This window comes from Leopardus geoffroyi, chromosome B4 (assembly GCF_018350155.1).
Source record: "Leopardus geoffroyi isolate Oge1 chromosome B4, O.geoffroyi_Oge1_pat1.0, whole genome shotgun sequence".
In the NCBI taxonomy this organism is placed as follows: Eukaryota; Metazoa; Chordata; class Mammalia; order Carnivora; family Felidae; genus Leopardus; species Leopardus geoffroyi.
This window is the reverse complement of record NC_059341.1, coordinates 25,415,973-25,433,989: the sequence shown is the minus strand read 5'-3', so window position 1 is coordinate 25,433,989 and position 18,017 is coordinate 25,415,973. Positions and strand designations below refer to the sequence as shown.

At 44.7% G+C, this 18,017-nt stretch overlaps 1 protein-coding gene across 5 annotated transcripts in view; it reads left to right on the top strand.

Moving 5' to 3' along the window:
- Positions 1–1,275: 1,275 nt before the first annotated feature.
- Positions 1,276–18,017, top strand: part of MKX (mohawk homeobox) — a 68,403-nt gene continuing 51,661 nt past the window's right edge. The window contains exons 1-5 of one of the 5 annotated variants that reach the window (XM_045463334.1): positions 1,276–1,787; positions 3,975–4,241; positions 6,026–6,185; positions 14,913–15,066; positions 15,495–15,830. In XM_045463334.1, coding sequence (XP_045319290.1) covers positions 4,054–4,241; positions 6,026–6,185; positions 14,913–15,066; positions 15,495–15,830 — 838 coding nt within the window. In that variant the 5' untranslated portion in view covers positions 1,276–1,787; positions 3,975–4,053. Of the gene's footprint in view, positions 1,788–2,731; positions 3,134–3,626; positions 3,719–3,974; positions 4,242–6,025; positions 6,186–14,912; positions 15,067–15,494; positions 15,831–18,017 lie in introns of those variants that run through there. The other 4 variants (XM_045463336.1, XM_045463335.1, XM_045463332.1 and 1 more) reach the window with 4 other exon arrangements.

Genomic DNA, 18,017 nt, shown 5'->3' with positions numbered 1-18,017 from the left:
AAATATATGTCAGAGGGGCGTTTTACAGCTGATTTCCTGATAATGTCTGGTGACCACATTATAGAGAGTGTTATAGAGAGGATAGGGGAAAACCGGGCTATTTCCTCTTGTGAATTATCAAATACCAGTTGTTGTGAAATTTACTCACTGTAAGTCTGTGGCTGAAATGTTCTGATGTTTCCCTCACTTTAAATTCCCACAGCGAGGTCCGTAGACCTCTGTGTCTATTGAACTCACACTGCAACAAGTCAAGTGCAGCGCCAATGATGAAATGAGAATGCCCAACCGCAAATGATACAATGAAAGAAAACACGGACATTGGAAAATGTGATCAAATGATAATATTTATCTACCTAATGCGCAAAAACTTAAAAGTTCATCCTTCTATGCTTTAGATTGTGCCACCGCCCGTTTGCCGTCGCATAGTTTGGGAGATAACATAGAGGAAAATTCGAAGGTGTGATTAGTCTTAGCAATAATAGCTTTAACATATATTTTAACCACTTCCAGGCCACATAAATGGAAGATGCTTAGGTGGGCCACTGCCCCAGAGCTGGCCAGCCACCTTGAAGGAGAAAAGAACAAATGATGCCATAACTTTCAGGTTTGGAAAAATCTACTTTCGCTCTTATAAAAAGATGAAGGTGTCGCTGCTGCCTCAAGGCCGGCGGCGAGAAGGCGGACCGCTTCGTGCTCGGCGCCTTGCGGATCTTCAAGGCTGCCAGAAGCTCCAAGCTTCCAGTTGCACCTAAACCACAGCTTTTGTTACTCTCCTATTTGGGGTGATGGTGGGAAGGGAACCATCACCAATAAAGGAATCTGAGAGGCATTCTCTCCCCTTGCACTGTGTCCCAGCTCGGGATTTTCCCAAGTGCCATCCCCCTTCCTCCATGCAGATGCCTGGCCCTGGGCTCGCCTTCTCTTCCATACCTGGGTCACAGTGGGTTGGGCACCTGGGCTCGCTCGCTCCGGCCTTGCCTCCCTCCACCCCTACGTCCCGTGGCGAGCGCAGCCTCTCCAGCCCTGGCCTCGGACGGTGAATGTGTGTCTGGCTTTGAAACAGCGCGGACCTCAGAAGCCCAGTGACAGCAGAAAAGAAGCTCCCGGGGCGCCAAGCACCTTCTGCAATACGCTCACGCGTTGTAGACACAAACCCGTGCTCTAACTGTACTACTCCAGCTAATCGCGAAGAAAATTAAGGGCGCGTCGTAAAGCTCTCTCCCGCCTAGCCACGCGTGGCTAAATTTCCAGCTCTCGGGCCAGCTAACACGCGGGATTTGCACCGCAGCGTCTCGGCTTCTAGAGCCCAAGCCCGGCGCTACTTGCGGCTTCTCCGATTTCTCCCCTAAGTGCGAAGGAAATAGCCCCTTTTGCTCAGCGCCTGCGGGGCCGGCGGATCTGAGAGCGGGGCCCCACTGGGGAAGACGCGGCGGGCCGGGGACTCCCCGGCGGCGCCTGCAGCGGCGGCTCCTCTGCGAGGGTTAACTGCAGTGCCCGCTGCCGGGAGGGTGCTGAGGCTTCCTCTCGCCGGCCCGGGAACGTGGATACCGCGCCTGCAGGATGTTCGCCGGCTGGGCCCGGCAGTCAAGAAACATGAGAAGGCCTCGGTATTCCTGTTCCCGGGCCGCGCGCGCCCGTCTGAGTAAATAAAGCCGAGACGACGGCGGTGGCGGCGGTGAGCGCGCTGGAGCCCGCGCGGAGAACATGAGGCGGGGATGGGAGTGCGCCTAGCCTCGACGCGGGAGAGCCAGCCGCCCTGCCGCCGGCCGCCGGCCCCACCGCCACAGGTACAGCCCGCGGGTCCCGGCGTCCCAGCTCAGGGCCTCGGGACGGGAGGCTCGCTCTGGCCCCGGAGCTACTCCTTCCCTCTGCCCCGGGAGCCTCCGCTGTCCCCGCCCTTCCCCCACTTCCCTCCGAGGTCCAGTGGGCACGCGCCCGGGTGGTGGCCAAGGCTGGCCAGAGGGTCCGCGAGGCGCCTGGTCGCCCACCTGATTGCCCCTCCTTGGCTTTAAAATTGCTCGCGGGCGTTGGGCGGGGTAGTTCCGCGGGGAAGGAGCTCCCCAAGCAACAGTTTGGAGTGAGTCAGGGTGAGGGTAAGTGGGGAGCACTGGAGCGGAGAAGAGGTGCTGAGGACCGTGGTGGGGCGCCGGGTGAGGTCCAGGTACCGCGCTTCACATGCCCTCCCCCACCCCGCAACCCCTCGAGTCAGGACCCAGTTCTCGGACCTTCGCAGCCCCCGGCCACCTCGCTTGCTGCCTGCAGACCCGGACCGCGCCGGGTGTCTGTGGTTGCGATGTCTATGTGGGCTTGGGACAGCGCGGAAGGGTCCGGTAGGGCAAACCTCGCAGCGGAGTCGCTAGGAAAAACTAGCCGTTGAATATAGGAGGACAGGACTGTGGTGGGGAAACACTGTGGGACTGGAAAAGGGCGTGTTTTACAAATAGCGCAGCGTGAACGCAAAGCACTAAGCGCACCGATTTAAAAAAAAAAAAAAAATGGCTAGTCCTGACCTTAGAACAGAGGCTGCGAGCACGGAAATTTGCTTTGACACTTTTCGCCGAGGCTGCGTGCACACTCCAGACACGTACCTGTCTGCGTGGGAGGACTCAGCCTTGTGGTACACGGGGCAGCCAGCAGAAGTCTGACTTCACCTCTCCACGAACACTGACGGTAGCCGTCGCTTAGCCTCTGTGGTCACGGCCCTAAATGTCGCGCGTGGCCGCTCCTGTGATGGCTGGAGGGCGGGGCAGGGGGCGTTGGCAAGTGTGCGAGCTCGGCATGGCTGATGATATGTGTGTGTGTTAGGGGTAGCAGCCCCCGCTGCGGCGGGGCGGGGTGAGGGGGCTCTGGCAGTTGTGCCCAGGCTACTGGGAAGAAACAGGAGCTACCCCGAAGCGCGAGGGCGGGGTGATGGGGGCGATAACGCCACTGCTAAGCGGCGGCGCAGACTTGAACCTGAGGCCTGCGCTCTTCGGCAGGAGGCTCCCGGCCGCCGCGACCTGGGAGGTGAGCTGAAAGCTTTTTCAATGACGGCAGCCGCAGGCTTGGTGGTGCGCGGACCGCGACGCCTCCTTCCGCTCCTAACATCTATGCAACCTCTGAAATGGTTCCCCGAGACCCCAGAAAGGGGCGGGTGAGTCAGGGCTTCGAGTTCGAGGCTCACACCCACGCTGCGTAAGAGGACAGCACTGACAGCGGGTTCTGGGAGCCCCGGGACTCCGGCGCCTTTGACCAGCCGGGACCTTGCGCGTCCTGTAGCGGGCAGGGGGGTGGTAGGAAGACTTGGGGGAGGGAGACTATGTGGTACATTTGTCCCTGGTGCCACTTAACTTTGTAGCTTAGAAGTCAGCTCACTTTCCCTGCCCTTACCTCCACCCCCCAGGGACCTCAGCCGGAATAAGAATTTCGGGGTTTCAGCCAAACCATCCAGGATCTAGAAAACATGAAAATCCCCGGAATCCCGGTGTGGCCTGGGACTCATTAACCGGGGCTTGCAGATGCAGTTGTTCATATTACCCAAAAATTTCCCTTCCTTCCAACCCCTCCTTCCAACCCGAGAGCTCCGAGATGCTTTAGACTTCCGTTGTGGCTGAAGAACGCCACCCCCCCCCCCCCCACTCCGCCGCGCCTATTCCGCTCCGCTAACCCGAGTGCACTTCTTCCAGATTAAAACCGAGAAAAGAACTCCTTTAGGAATTACTTCCCTTTGCCTACGCGGGTAAATTATCCCTGGTTGAGGTTCCTTGGAACGATCGCCGGGACTAGGAAGAGGGTAGAGACCAGGAGCGTGCGGGGGATTGGTGCGAAGGGAGGAGCGGTGTAGCCAGGTGGGGAGAGGCAAGGGTTCCCTTGTCCAGGTGTGGCGCCGCCGCTCCTCCTCTCGGCTCCCCAGGCCAGAACCTCCGCGGAGTCCGGGGCTCGGGACGCGTAGGGAGGTGAGCACTGAGCGAGTAACGTGATGCATCTTCTCCTAGAACCCGAGCCCTGCGGAGCTCCCGGCGGCCAGGCCTCAAGGCGCAGCGGCCGCGCGGCGCGCCTCTGCCTGCCGGCACCATGAACACCATCGTCTTCAACAAGCTCAGCGGCGCCGTGCTTTTTGAGGACCGCGGTGCTCCCGAACGGGAAAGGGGCAGCCGGCCCTATGGTGGCGTCCTAGACAGTCCCCACGCCCGCCCCGAGGTGGGCATTCCGGACGGCCCGCCCCTCAAGGACAACCTCGGCCTCAGACACCGCAGGACTGGGTATGCGCACCCTGCCGGGACCCCTGCCCGCCTGCAGCCTGGAGGGGTGGGAGTGGCAGCCGCAGCCGCAGCCGCAGCCCGGGGGTCAGGGGCCCGGAGCTCCCGGGAGGGCAGGTCTCCGCCCCTGGTCTCGCGGATTGTCCTTTTAAGGCATTAGTTTCTCAAAATATAGGGGAATCGGTTCATCAAGATAGCTCAAAAGGCTTGTTGGAAACGGTGCCTCAGTCCTCCCATACCTGGACCTCAGGGTAGGGGGCTCCCTGCCCCTCTGTGGACCGCGGGTGCAGAAGAGCGGATGAGAGCGAGGCAGAAAGGACTGAGCGGGACGCCCAGGAACAGGGCAGGGGCAAGCAATCGGGGCTTCCCAGGTCAGGCCAGCCCCGTGGGCTTCCCCTCTCATGTCACGACAGGGCCACGCCACGGCCTCGAAGCTCGAGGTGCCTCGGCCAAGGTGTTGGCAAGGTCGGCTCTCCGCAGGACGCCCGGGACGCGCGCGCGGCTCGGCGGGGCCCGCTGCGAGCCCGGAGGGGGAGGCCGCGGGCCTGCCGGACCGAGTTTCGGTTTAGCCGGGTGAGGGGCTGCCGGGGAGCCTAGAGCTCGCGGGTGGGCCCGCAGCGCCTGCTGCGGAGGCGTCGCGGCTGCTACCGGGGCGCCCCGCGGGGGGGAGGGGGAGCCGTCCTGGGCGTCTCCACCTGAGAGATTGCATCAGCTGCTTGTTCTGCGGCGTTGTTGGTTAGTAAAATAGAGATTAGGTTTCGTCAAAATGTTACTACCAGTCCTTTCGGATGGAGTTGCATTTCAAAGTGTTTAAAGAGGCGAAAGTCCTGGAGGCTAAGGCGCAGGCGCGCGAGCCTCCCTGAGTAGCCGGCCGCGCGAGCGGCCGCGCGGCGACACCTCCCGGAGCCGCGGGGGAGCGCAGCGCCCGGCACCCGGCTCCGGGCTACTCAGGCCTCTTCCTCCTTTGAATGTGATTTTCCTCAGGGTTTTCTTTCTTTTTTTTTTTTTCTTTTCTTTTTCCTTAACTTTACCCAATGAGACGGAGTGCTCCATGCTTTTTAACCCTACCTTAAGTCGGGAAAAGGCCCCTAGAGTGTTTTTTAGGTTCAGCCTCTATTCTCTACAAACAACTTGCTTGGAAAGTTCCCCCTGTTTCCAGAAGACCAAAGGAAGTAGAGAGCGAGAAGAGAAGCGGGGCGGGGGGAGGGGACGGCCGTCATTCCTTGCTTTATTCCCGACGTCCAGTGGGCAACCTGACCACGGGCGACTGGAAGGCCTGAGCGCCTGGAAGCCAGGCGTGAGTTCCGCAAAAGAACGTTCGAGAGCTGGCAGCAGCCTGACCCAACCCGCAAGGCCACAGCCTCTCAAGGGCGCGGTGCAGGGGGGCGAGGGGTCGCCAGTCAGATGACTTAGCCTTCGTCACCTAAACCTCTAACCCCTGGGTGCTGGCTTCAAGATATCCCCTCTTGCAAGATAAACTTAGTATCCCTCACTGCCACCTGACCCCCTGCGACGGCCAGGCCATTTCAAAGAGAGGTGGCCAGGGAAGGATTTTCGCGCCCAGAAGCCCTGTGGCTCCCGCCCCAGCCTCGCCTCAGCCTGGAGGCGCCTGGCGGGCACCTACCTCCCAGCCGGATGCCCCGGGGTGCGAGACGCGGGGTCGGCAGCCGTTCCCGGTGGGCGCGTGGCCGCGGGCGCGAAGGTGTCCAGACGCGGGGGACCCCGGGGGTGGGGAGCGCTGCAGCCGGGCGGCGCGGCTCACCCGGGCTTCCTCTCCCGGTGTCCAGGGCCAGGCAGAATGGCGGGAAGGTGAGGCACAAGCGGCAGGCTCTGCAGGACATGGCGCGGCCCCTCAAGCAGTGGCTTTACAAGCACCGTGACAACCCGTACCCCACCAAGACCGAGAAGATCCTCCTGGCGCTGGGCTCGCAGATGACGCTAGTGCAGGTAACCGCGGCCGAGGCGCGGGCGCGCGTCGACTTTGCGCGGATCTGCACGTGGCGCGCCTCCCGCCGCGCAGGGATCAGGCCCCTGGTGGCCCGTCCAGGTGCTCAGCCTCCTGCCTCCGAGGATGCTGAGGGCTTGGCACGGGGGCAGAGTTGTGTTGTAGGAAGTTTCTGGGTTTCCTCTCAAGCTTAGCTACCAATTCAGTGCGCATGCCCCGTTCAGGCGGGACTGCTCGGTGTTTTGTTAGGGAGGGCGGTGAAAAGTCAGCTGCGAGTTATGAGAAGGTGCCTGGGAATCTGGACCGGTGTGCGGCACCTAGATGGCTACAGATGGGACTATCTGCAGTGATTTTCAAACCTGAGTGTGCGTTGGAATCCCTCGGGGGACTTGCTCAAACTCACATTGCTGGGCCCCACACCAGAGTTTTTGATTCAGTAGTAGGTCTGGGGTGGGGTGGATGATTTGCATTTCTAACAACTTCTCTGGATGATGCCGAAGCTGCTGGCCCTGGATGATGCTTTGAGAGCCATGCAGAAAGGCATTCCACATTAGGGCCCCATATGAAAGGTCAAGTACAGGATAACTTTAAAAATTGCCTTTACTGACAGACCTAGGAGATGGAGTGGAAGGGCAAGAAGTGGGCTTTGAATTTTTTTTTTTTTTTTTTTTTTTTTTTAATATGAGATATCCCAAGTGTTAGATAGAAGCCACAAATTTTGCTTCTGGAATCTTCCCACTGTGGTTAGGAAGAGACCAATTTCAAGTAGTTGGTTTACTTTGTCAAGAGTAGAGAAAGGATACAAGTTTGTTTCTTCTCCAACCAACAACACTCCAACCAACAACATTTGACTAAATTTTTCCCTACAGAGTCTTATTTGATATTCACAGAAACATGGCGAGGAAGAGCAGTTATCAGCATTTTACAGATGATGTGACCAAGGCACTGTGGAAGTTAAGTGTTAGTAAGGGGTAGAGGTGGGCCTGAAAATAATGTAATTCCAGATCAAATGCTTTTTCCAACACACCACAGTCTTCTTTAATAAATTTGGTGGCATGAACTTTTATGCATGCAAACAGAGCAAATTTATTCAGAAATAGGAGGAGCTAAATGAGCTAAGAAGTTTCATATATTATAGTAGTACTACATGACTGCATCTGTGAAGTTTTGGTTATTTCATTAAATTTATAGTGAGGGAGACCCCAAATAAAGACAATATTTAACTACTAGATAAAATAAAACTTGCTTTCCAGAGTATTTAAAATTGTCATTTTAGGAATTGCTGGAAAGTTTGACAAAGCATGAAAGTTGACTTGTATTCAAGCTTATTAAAACTATAATATGCATTTGTCTGCTTATATTCAGAATACAATTGTAGGGGAAAACATCTGTTTTGCTTCATGTTAACAGGCAATAGTATTAATAGTGATTTGCTGCAGCACTGGAGGGGAAAATTTATTTAGTGTTCTTGGCTTAATATCTGTTTAACGTAAAACTATGAATTTTCAGTGATTCCAGTCAGAAAAACTTGACTTGTGAAAATAAATGCATATGTTCAAATTTCAGTTTAAACAGGTATGCTATTTATTTTGAAAATACACCAGTTTATAGAGCTATTTGAATGTTTCACAATGATGTCAGCAATAAAGCATTAGATTAATTTGGTTTATCATACAGTTCCATATTTAATGCTTGCATTCTTTCATACAGAAAGCAAAAAAAATATATATGACATAGCTAGAGCATTTTTTTTTTGAGAGAGAAAGAGAAGGGAGAGCATGAGTGGGTAAGGCATAGAGGGGAGAGAGAGAGAGACAGAGAGAGAGAGAGAGAGAGAGAGAGAGAGCGAGAATCTTAAGCAGGCTCCATGCTTAGCATGGAGCCTATCTCAGGGCTTGATCTCACGACCAGGAGTTGTGAGTTCAGCTCAAGACCTGAGCTGAAATCAAGGTCAGACACTTAACTGACTGAGCCACCCAGAACCCCAGGACATTTTTTTTTAATTTTTAAGTTTATTTATTTATTTTGAGAGAGAGAGAATCCCAAATAGGCTCCTCACAGTGAGGTAAGAGCCCGACGTAGGTCTCGAACCCATGAAAGGGAAGACCATGATCTGAGCCAAAATCAAGAGTCCGAGGCTTAACCGACTGAGCCACCCAGCTGCCCCCACACTAGAACATTTTTTAATTATGAAAACTAATATTGTCATTAGCAGAGACGTTTAAATTTTTGTGTACAGTGGCTTTGTTGAGATGCAGTCCACACAGTTGTAATTTTAATACAGAATCAAATTATTTTCTACCTCTAATGATAGTTTGAACACAAATAATCATTCTTTTTGTATTAAAGATCTTGGTAACCCTGTTACAGTCTTCTAATTAACGTGAAGTTTTCATTCATGTAGTGAAAACTTGTCATTACATTTTCTTTCTCTTACACTAAATCTCAGAAAATAAAAGTGCACTAAATTATTTAATTTTTAAATGGGGCAAAGATAATTGTTTATAATAATAAGTCATCCCTGCCTAACGATTTCCAAATTTTTATAGGAAATGAAGTTGGTTTCTGGAACTGTGTAGTGATAAATGGAAAAAATCAAAATGTATAGAATAGCCAAGGGATGTTAAATGTAGTAATCCAATTTGGGTCTAGTTATTTTCAATTAGGCATAATAGGATATCTATGTAAGAATATACATATATATATGTAAATATATATGTATACATGTATATATATGTACACACACATATATATCTATCTACACCTGACCCTTGAACAACACAAGTGTTAGGGTGCCAACCCTCCCCACAAGTAAAAAATCCACATATTTTTGACTCCCCAAAAACTTAACTACTAGTAGCCTACTGTTGACTGTAAGCCTTACCAATAACATGAATAGTCGATCAACACATATTTTGTATGTTATACATATTCTGTAGTGTATTCTTACAATAAAGTAAGCTAGAGAAATGAAAATGTTATTAAGAAAATTGTAAGGAAGAGAAAATACATTTACAGTATTGTATTTTGTTGAAAAAACTGTATAAGTGGTCCCATGCAGTTCAAACTTGTGTTGTTCAAGAGTCAACTGTACTTATGTTGATATATGTGGGACAGTTTGTGAAAGTCAAACATACATTAAGCATCCAAGCAAATTCTGACTCTATGGGAAACCAAATAAATTATGTAAATACTTTACACTTCTGGAGGAAAAAATATAAACCTGTGAGCTGAATAAAGCTTTTGATCCCTGCAAATTAGACCCCAGTGAATAAATTTCTCCTGTGGAGTCAGGCTTCTTGAGTAGAGCAATCATGTCTTTTTCATGTCTTTCAATACCCCCATATCACCCCAGCACTGTACTTTCCATAAACTGTTCGTACATGTTTGTAGAGTGAAGAGGTCTAATTGGGGAATACCATTATAATCACCATGTGGTTTTCCAAAACACCATTCTGAAACTTGGTTAATGTCTTGAAATCTGACCAAGATATTCTAGTTTTAAAATACATTCCATTGAACACACATTATCTTTAATGCTATATGATGGCTTATAGACTAGCAAGAATAAAACTCATTTTATTATTTTCAGTATATCTGGAAATATGTTGTATTTTCGTGTCGGTGGACAAATATGGAGTGTTCCCCTTATTTCTGGTTCCAAACTCCTTTTCGTCGTTTATTGCAGTACCTCCTATCTGTTTCTCATGACTGATGTTAATAAGTGGCTAACCTAACTTTTATTCCTTAATTACAAGAGTATCCTATTTCAAGAATGTCTTTTACACTTAACATTTTCCTTTTGGCTGTGTGTCAAATTGTTAAACTTCTCATGAAATGTAGTTTTGCCTTGTTTTGTTGCTCTTAAATTGATAAGGAAGGGCATAAAACCTGGTCAGCAGTCTCCACTAGACCTAGAAGCAAGAAACTGAAACTTTAGTGGAAGAAATATCTTCAGGACCACAAAAGGTACTTTTTCTGACAGATACAAGTTCTAAGGACATTAATCCATGGCTACATTTTATATAGCCCTGAAAAACGAAGCAGAAAGAGCTATTTATTGTTAATCTGGCATCTTCCTAACGAGATATAAACATTTTCATAAAATTGACAGGTAATGACGTGTGTGTGTGTGTGTGTGTGTGTACTTTAATCAGCCAAAATATTCCATTGTGCTTAATTTCCATGGATGCCCACTGTTTCAACATTATAAAAAATATACTCTGTAGTGCCTAAATGTAAACAGCTTTATTGTGGAATAACACAAAATGGTATACAGTTGGTGTTTTGTATTATCATAGGATATAGAGCTTACTACAGAATAATTGCCTTGGAAGAAGTTTTTCAGAGAAGGGCAGATGGGGGCTATATTTGATTTCAAATTTTCCCATTGTTCATGTGTATATATTTTTAAATATGTGTATGTATATATACATATATATGTATGTATATATACATACACATATTTATTTATTTACTTACTTGTTTATAAGAGTGAAATGTCTTCTTGGAATGCCTTCTTTCATGATCACAATACAGAGTGCAATGCATGTGGAGTTAGTTTGAGATTCCATTTAATGACTGAATGTTAATGCTTCCCCTTTTTATAGAAGTTTCACATTCCTATGATAATGTCCATGTGCCATTGGTTAAAATTGCTACTTTCTAAGATTTTGCCCCTTCTGTTGACATAGCGCCTTTTTTGCTAGCTGAGTGCTTCTGTTGAGATATATATGTAGTTATCAACTGCAAGGATTATGGCAACTGTTAAATATTCAACAGAATCTCAGATTGCTCTTTCTACATTATTCCAAGTGTTACACTACATGGTGTGGAAATGAGGTTTTCAATGTTTCCGTTGAGTAACTCAGAATAAGTTTGTTAATTCTATATATTCAAAGGTGGACAGATGCCATCTTATCCCTTTGGGCTTACTACAATGATTGCTCTGTCAATACGATCAATGTAAACACCTCTGTTAGAGTAGGGATGAAAACTACTTAGTTTCCCCTTCCAACTTCTAGATATTTGGTTCTCCAAGCTTTCACTATAAAATACAGTGTTTTTAAAGCTCTGAGTTTGATATCAAAATGCTGTTGCAGAACCTATCCATGTTACCACGGAGGCCTATTTCATGTAAAATAGAAGTTAATGAGATTTGCAAGGAATCCATAGTAAGTTAAAGGTAGAAAATCTGAACTGGTATTTTTACCTTCTGTGAAACAGATGGAATTTACATTAATTCATCAGGAAAAAAAATTGCAAAACAGCATTTATGCAAATTTCTTAACCAACTGTTTGTTTGCTGTTTGCATGACTTAATGCAAGCAGATATTAAGCACCTTGGACTATATCCCATCCTTAATTATACTGTAAATTTCTGGCAATAAAATACTGGCAGAGTAAATATATTAGCATTTTTTTTTGCCAGTCAAAGTTATGAAATCAGGTCAGAGACAGCCCATGTTAGGTATCAGCAAACCTTTCTGGGAAATCTTCTCATATGTAATTAATATATTATGGTAAGAGCTGAGTATATAGAGCACAAAAAAAGGATATGATCCCTGTATATGAAAATGTAATCCCACCATGACATTTAAAGGTCCCCATTTTGGGGCACCTGGGTGGTGCAGTCATTTGATCTTCCGACTTCTGCTAGGGTCATGATCTCACAGTTCATGAGTTCGAGCCCTGCATCAGGCTCTGTGCTGACAGCTCAGAGCCTAGAGCCTGCTTCAGATTCTGTGTCTCTCTCTCTCTCTCTCTCTCTCTCTCTCTCTGCCCCTCCCCCACTCACACACACTCTATCTTTCTCTCTCTCTCAAAAATAAATAAACATTTTTTAAAAATTAAAATAAAAAATAAAGGTCCCCATTTTTGTATGTTAGAATTATAGTGTATTAATGTTTTTGAAATTAGAAGGCCATTGCATTTTAATAAAAATATGAAGACTTGCATAAGAATTGTATTTTATACTGTACTATGTGATGGTTGTACTAAGATTTAAGGTTAGTTAAGATTTAAAGTTAGTTTGAATTATATGATGTTTAGTAAAGAAAGTAATAAAGTTTTGGTGCTGAATTCTGATAAATATAAGTTACATAGGCATAGGAGAAGTTGTGGTTTGTCTTCTGCATGTCAAGGGGGCAGAGAAGGACATAAACACACATGTCTGATTGCCTGAAAGGGTGGTGGTCAAGAGCAGAAGATAGGTTGGTACCGACTGTAAACGGAATGAATTAACACTTCTGTAGGAGAGTGTAGACTATATTCACAGATCTTAGTTTTCAGGGTTGGCCAGGATGTTAGGAACCATCTAATGCATTTTATACATGAAGAGTTTGAAGTTCAGAAAAGTTGAGTGACTTCCCAAATCCACACATGTATTTGGCAAATTCAAAACAGGAAACTAGGTCTCTTTCCATTTACACCACAGTTATAGGATAACAGGACACTAATGAGGATTTGAAGAGGTAAGCATTTAAATCATAATGGCACATCAACACTTGAATTTGATGGTGGTGGTGAAGATTCATTCAAGTTCATAGAATGGAAGATATGGAAGTTCAGGAAAATAATGTTCTAAAATTCCCAGTTATTACTAATAAGGACATGGGTGAATACATCGGCCATGATGTGCACTAGGCATTTCGTGCTTCCATAGTGAATGTTCACCCATATATCACAGTTAATATGTAGTTCTCTGCTAATCCTTCCATGTGTGCAGGGGACGAAATTTATCTTAACAGTAAACATTCCTATCACTGACCACCATGGCTAGAGCACAAGAGCTACTCAGTATATATTTGTTGAATGAATAGTCCCAGAAGTTGTCTGTCTATAGAGGTTGGAGAAGACTGAGAATTTGAAGCCAGATGAAATCATAGCTATAATAGCACAACTTAATAGGAAAGAGGGGTTGATAAAGACTAAGACTTCTGAAAAGCCACGTGAGTTATCACATCAATGCACATAAATTTAAGAGGACAGTTGTTACTTAAAACACAAAGAAAGTAATTAATATTGAATGTATATATTATATATGATATGTTTTGTATACATGTGTGCATGTATGTGTATGTGTGTGTAAATTGGGGAAAGCTACTATGCTTTAAAAACCCCTGGAGATAAAGAGGAAAAAGTCGTGGTTTTGTTTTTTAAAAAAGGAGGATTCACTATAGGCTCATTCAATAATTAGGTCTTCGGCAATGTGTAGAACTGTATATTTATATTATAAATCTAAAAAAATAAAAAAGAAACTTCCAATGCAAGCATTGCCACACAAACTATTATAGAAATGTGGACTCATGTTCTAGAATAAATTGGCAGAAAGATGTAATTCTCTTTCCACATTTCATTCTTTTAAAAGCCAGTATTGGCCTTTCTGGTTATTTACTTATATATCTTTTCCCTGATGATAGCCTGATATTTTGAAGGAAATCTCAAGTACCATCTTAACCTCTGGAAATCCAACAGCATCTTTTACAAACATGGAAATACCTTTCCTTTGTTTTACAGTGTTTGTTTCTTTGTCTTCACCTATTTGCTTTAGAAGCACTTGACTTTCAACTTAAAGCTGGGTGTTAGTTGGCATTTTTTCTTCCTCTACTTGTCTGATTGCTCTATTTGATTGTTTTCCTAGCTCCTCTTTTATATTCCTGCCCTTGGATCTCTAGAGGTGTCCAGGGTTTGGTCTTCAACCACCTTTCTGCCTACTCAAAACTGCCTGCTGTCACTTCTGTGCATTTGACCCGTGTCTGATCTTCCTCTCCCTTAAGTCTCAGATATCATTTTTGTTTTCTTTCTGCCCATCTCACCAGTATGCTTTTCTAGTACCTCAAACTAATCATTCCCCAAACCAAGCACATCATTTCATCCTTAAACAGTTCTACTTTCTTTCTCAAAATGGCACTGTCCTTCTCTTGATTACACAGGGATGACTCAAGGTCATCTTTAACTTTTCTGTCTTCCTTGCCCACCACAATATCTCTGGAATTTGACTTATATTTGTTCCCAGGTCCTCTTTATTGGGAACACACTTCCCTATCCATTATACATGATACATTCCTTCAACTCTTCACTTAATTCCTCATGATGTCTTGAGTCATATATGAAAGTAACTCCTCCTTCCTTTGGATTCCTGTATCATTATATTTCAATGCCTTTTAAGCCATTCATCACATTCTTTCCTATATTAAAGTTATTTAGGGGCACCTGGGTGGCTTAGTTGGTTGAGCGGCTGACTTCAGTTCAGGACATGATCTCACAGCTCATGAGTTCGAGCCATGCATTGGGCTCTGTGTTGACAACTCAGAGCCTGGAACCTGCTTCCGATTCTGTGTCTCCCACTCTCTCTGCCCCTCCCCTGCTCATGCTCTGTCTCTCTCTCTTTCTCAAAAATAAATAAACATCAAAAAAAATTTTTCAAGTTATTTGTACACTTTCCTAGCCCTCTTACTATACTGAACATTTGATTGCAAGGCCTGTTTTTTGGTTTTTGTTGTTGTTGTTGTTTGTTTATTCCCAGAATACAGTATGCACTCAGTCTCTATAGTAAGTGCTCAGCATGTTTGTTGAATGAATGAATGGAATGAATGTCTAATCCTATTACATTCAGAGAATACTTAATGATCAGATATACTGAGAAAGGCTTTGGTCCTTTGTGGGAAAGTAATTATGTAATGGGTCGTATTTTATGTTTTGTTAATTGAAAAATAAAACTTTTTTAGGTGTCAAATTGGTTTGCTAATGCAAGACGTCGGCTTAAGAATACTGTTCGACAGCCAGATTTAAGCTGGGCTTTAAGAATAAAGTTGTACAACAAATACGTTCAAGGAAATGCTGAGCGGCTTAGTGTAAGCAGCGATGATTCGTGTTCCGAAGGTTTGTTAATATTTTTATTTTGCTTTGCCTCCATTACCAGGAAGTTCACCCCAATTGCTCTTTTTAAGGTTGACTCCACAAAACATTATGGTGCCATAATGGTTCTTTTTTATTGCATGAAGTAACTTCACTTTTACAATACTATAAATGACCAACAGAATTATGGCTGCTTCCTCTTGTTTATAGATTTATTGTGTATCAGAATAACATTTTCTCTGAAATTCATTAAAATTAAAATACCATAGGGAGAGATTACATAGATTCCTGCTTCCTGTGCCTAAAAATTAATCTTGAATATCAATGACAATTTTATACACTTTAAATAAATGTTCTTTCTTTATGTATATATTCAGTGATTAACTGTAACAGTTGGGTGGCTGGGAGAAAAGTATATGTAAGTATTACCTAGTGATATTTTTCTCCCTTAGACGGAGAAAATCCTCCAAGAAACCACATAAATGAAGGGGGCTATAATAACCCAGTTCACCATCCTGTGATTAAAAGTGAGAGCTCAGTCATAAAAGCTGGAGTGAGGCCAGAGTCACGGGCCAGTGAGGACTACGTATCACCCCCAAAATACAAGAGCAGCTTATTGAATCGTTACCTTAACGACTCTTTGAGACACGTCATGGCCACAAACGCTGCCATGATGGGAAAGACAAGGCAAAGAAACCATTCGGGATCTTTTAGCTCCAACGAATTTGAGGAAGAATTGGTGTCTCCTTCATCATCGGAAACCGAAGGCAACTTTGTCTATCGTACAGGTAAGTCCGTGCTTTTCATGACACCTTGTTTAAAACAACACTAAAACTGCAGCAAGGGGTTTATTTCATCAGGTATAAAGGCATAATTTTTATTGCTTTTGCACAAGATTATTCACATATAGCCCATAATTTAATTTGAAAGCTTTGTTTTGTGTCTAATTACCAGATGTGCTTCTTAGTGGATTATGGTCTACTGGGGATTTTCACTCTTAATGATGAATATGAGAATTTTCATTCTTCACAGTAATTTTTAATCTCAATGGTACACATTCTTGGAGGAGGAATGCCCTGAATTATAACCAGCCATGCAAATACTTTGTATTTCATCTTTTCTCTTAAGATGATTGCTAATAGTGATGGAAAATGAACACAAATTAGCATGGGTGCCAAGACTCTTGTGAAGGAAAAGTGTAGGTTTGGCTTAAATTGCTTTGGAAATTTTACTTTTATTCCTGGAAAGCACAAGTAGAGCTGATACATAGCTTTGAAATTTTTACTTTTATTCCAAAAATGATTGATTTCTGCCTGTCCAGATCTTTCTGGTGGAGTAGTGAGTTTGGTAAAAATTTCTGTCTTGACTTCAGTTTCCAGAGAGTTTTGCTCATAAAGAGTGTTTGAGCAACTTGCTTCAGACCAAAGGATATGTGTGACCTACATCTGGTATAGATAAGAGTCCAGGTCCTGGAAATGCCTTCAAATGAGACTTAGAAATGTTAGAGCTGGAAATAACCTCAGGAAGCATCTAGTCCAGCCATCTTAGATCATTAATAAGAAAACCCAGACCAGAAACGCATAGCTAGTTACTCTTCTCCAGATCAGTAATACAGCTGAGCCTGAATAAGAGGTAGGAAAACATAACTACTACCAGACCCTGATGACTGTTATTATTATATCTACTACCTCCAATCATTTATTGAGTAGTTATGACATGCTAGGCCCTCTGCTAAATACTGCACAAACTTTGCTGCAGGTGACCCTTGTAAAGACCTTGATATGTGAATAGTAGGGCTTTATAAAGGAATTTAAATTTGGTCTATTTAATATACCTTTCAGATTATTTAACCAGAGGTCTTCTTTTCAAGTAAGATGTGTTATCTGTGAGGATTCAGAGGACATCTCAACACGTTTTTCTTTTTACTTAAAAATTTTTTAATGTTTTTTTTATTTTTTGAGGGAGAAGGAAAGCATGAGCGGGGGAGGGGCAGAGAGAGAGGGAGATACAGAATCTGAAGCAGGTTCCAGGCCCTGAGCTGTCAGCACAGAGCCTGATGTGAGGCTTGAACCCATGAATCATGAGATCATGACCTGAGCCAAAGTCGAACATTTAACTGATTGAGCCACCCAGGCGCCCCCTCAACACATTTTAAAGACTTAAATTAGCCACATTGTTTGTTTGCTGTTCCGGCGCCAACAGTGAAAACAACTCTAAATGCTCTGAGATATAAAATGAGTCTTGTAAATAATGATTGGGTCTAGGAAGAAGTAAAAGATGCAATAAAAGACTATTTTGCTAATAATTTTAAAAATTTAAAACTACGTATATCTAGTGTGAGCAGAGCGGACAGAACTTGGAGATGATTTAAAGCTTTGTTGAATTTTATTTGAAGAGATAAGAAAGGATAGGAAATCAAGTCATTCAAGTACAGATAAATGAAAAGAATAAAAATAAAACAAAAAAAGTTAGAATGGAAAGCTGAAAACTAGATAAATTAAGACTTCACTCTGAAAGAAATACTAAAAGAAAAAAGCAAAAATTGGTACGGAATAAAATTGGTAGTGAAAAAAGAGCTATAGCAATCAATATATAGTTATTAAAAATATTTTTAAATTATGGTGTATTATGCACAGTTGTTTGACAGTATACCATATGCAAATGTGTAGATGAATTGGTATTATCCACACAAATTAAATTATAAAATTATAATGAGAAAAGTTGTAAATGACCACTGATGCAGGAAAAATCAAGGTTTTTAGTAAAACTCCATTTCCAAAGCACATGATTTGATATTCAGTGGATTTTTCCCCAAACTTTGAAGAAGTAATTAATTCTCATGCTTTCTGCATTTTTCTCAAGCATGTAAAAATATGGGAAGTATGTCGGTTTTTAAAAATGTAAATGTTATCCTAATCCAAAGCCAGATTAAAATAGCATAAAAATCAACCTTTTTATTTATGATACTGATACTG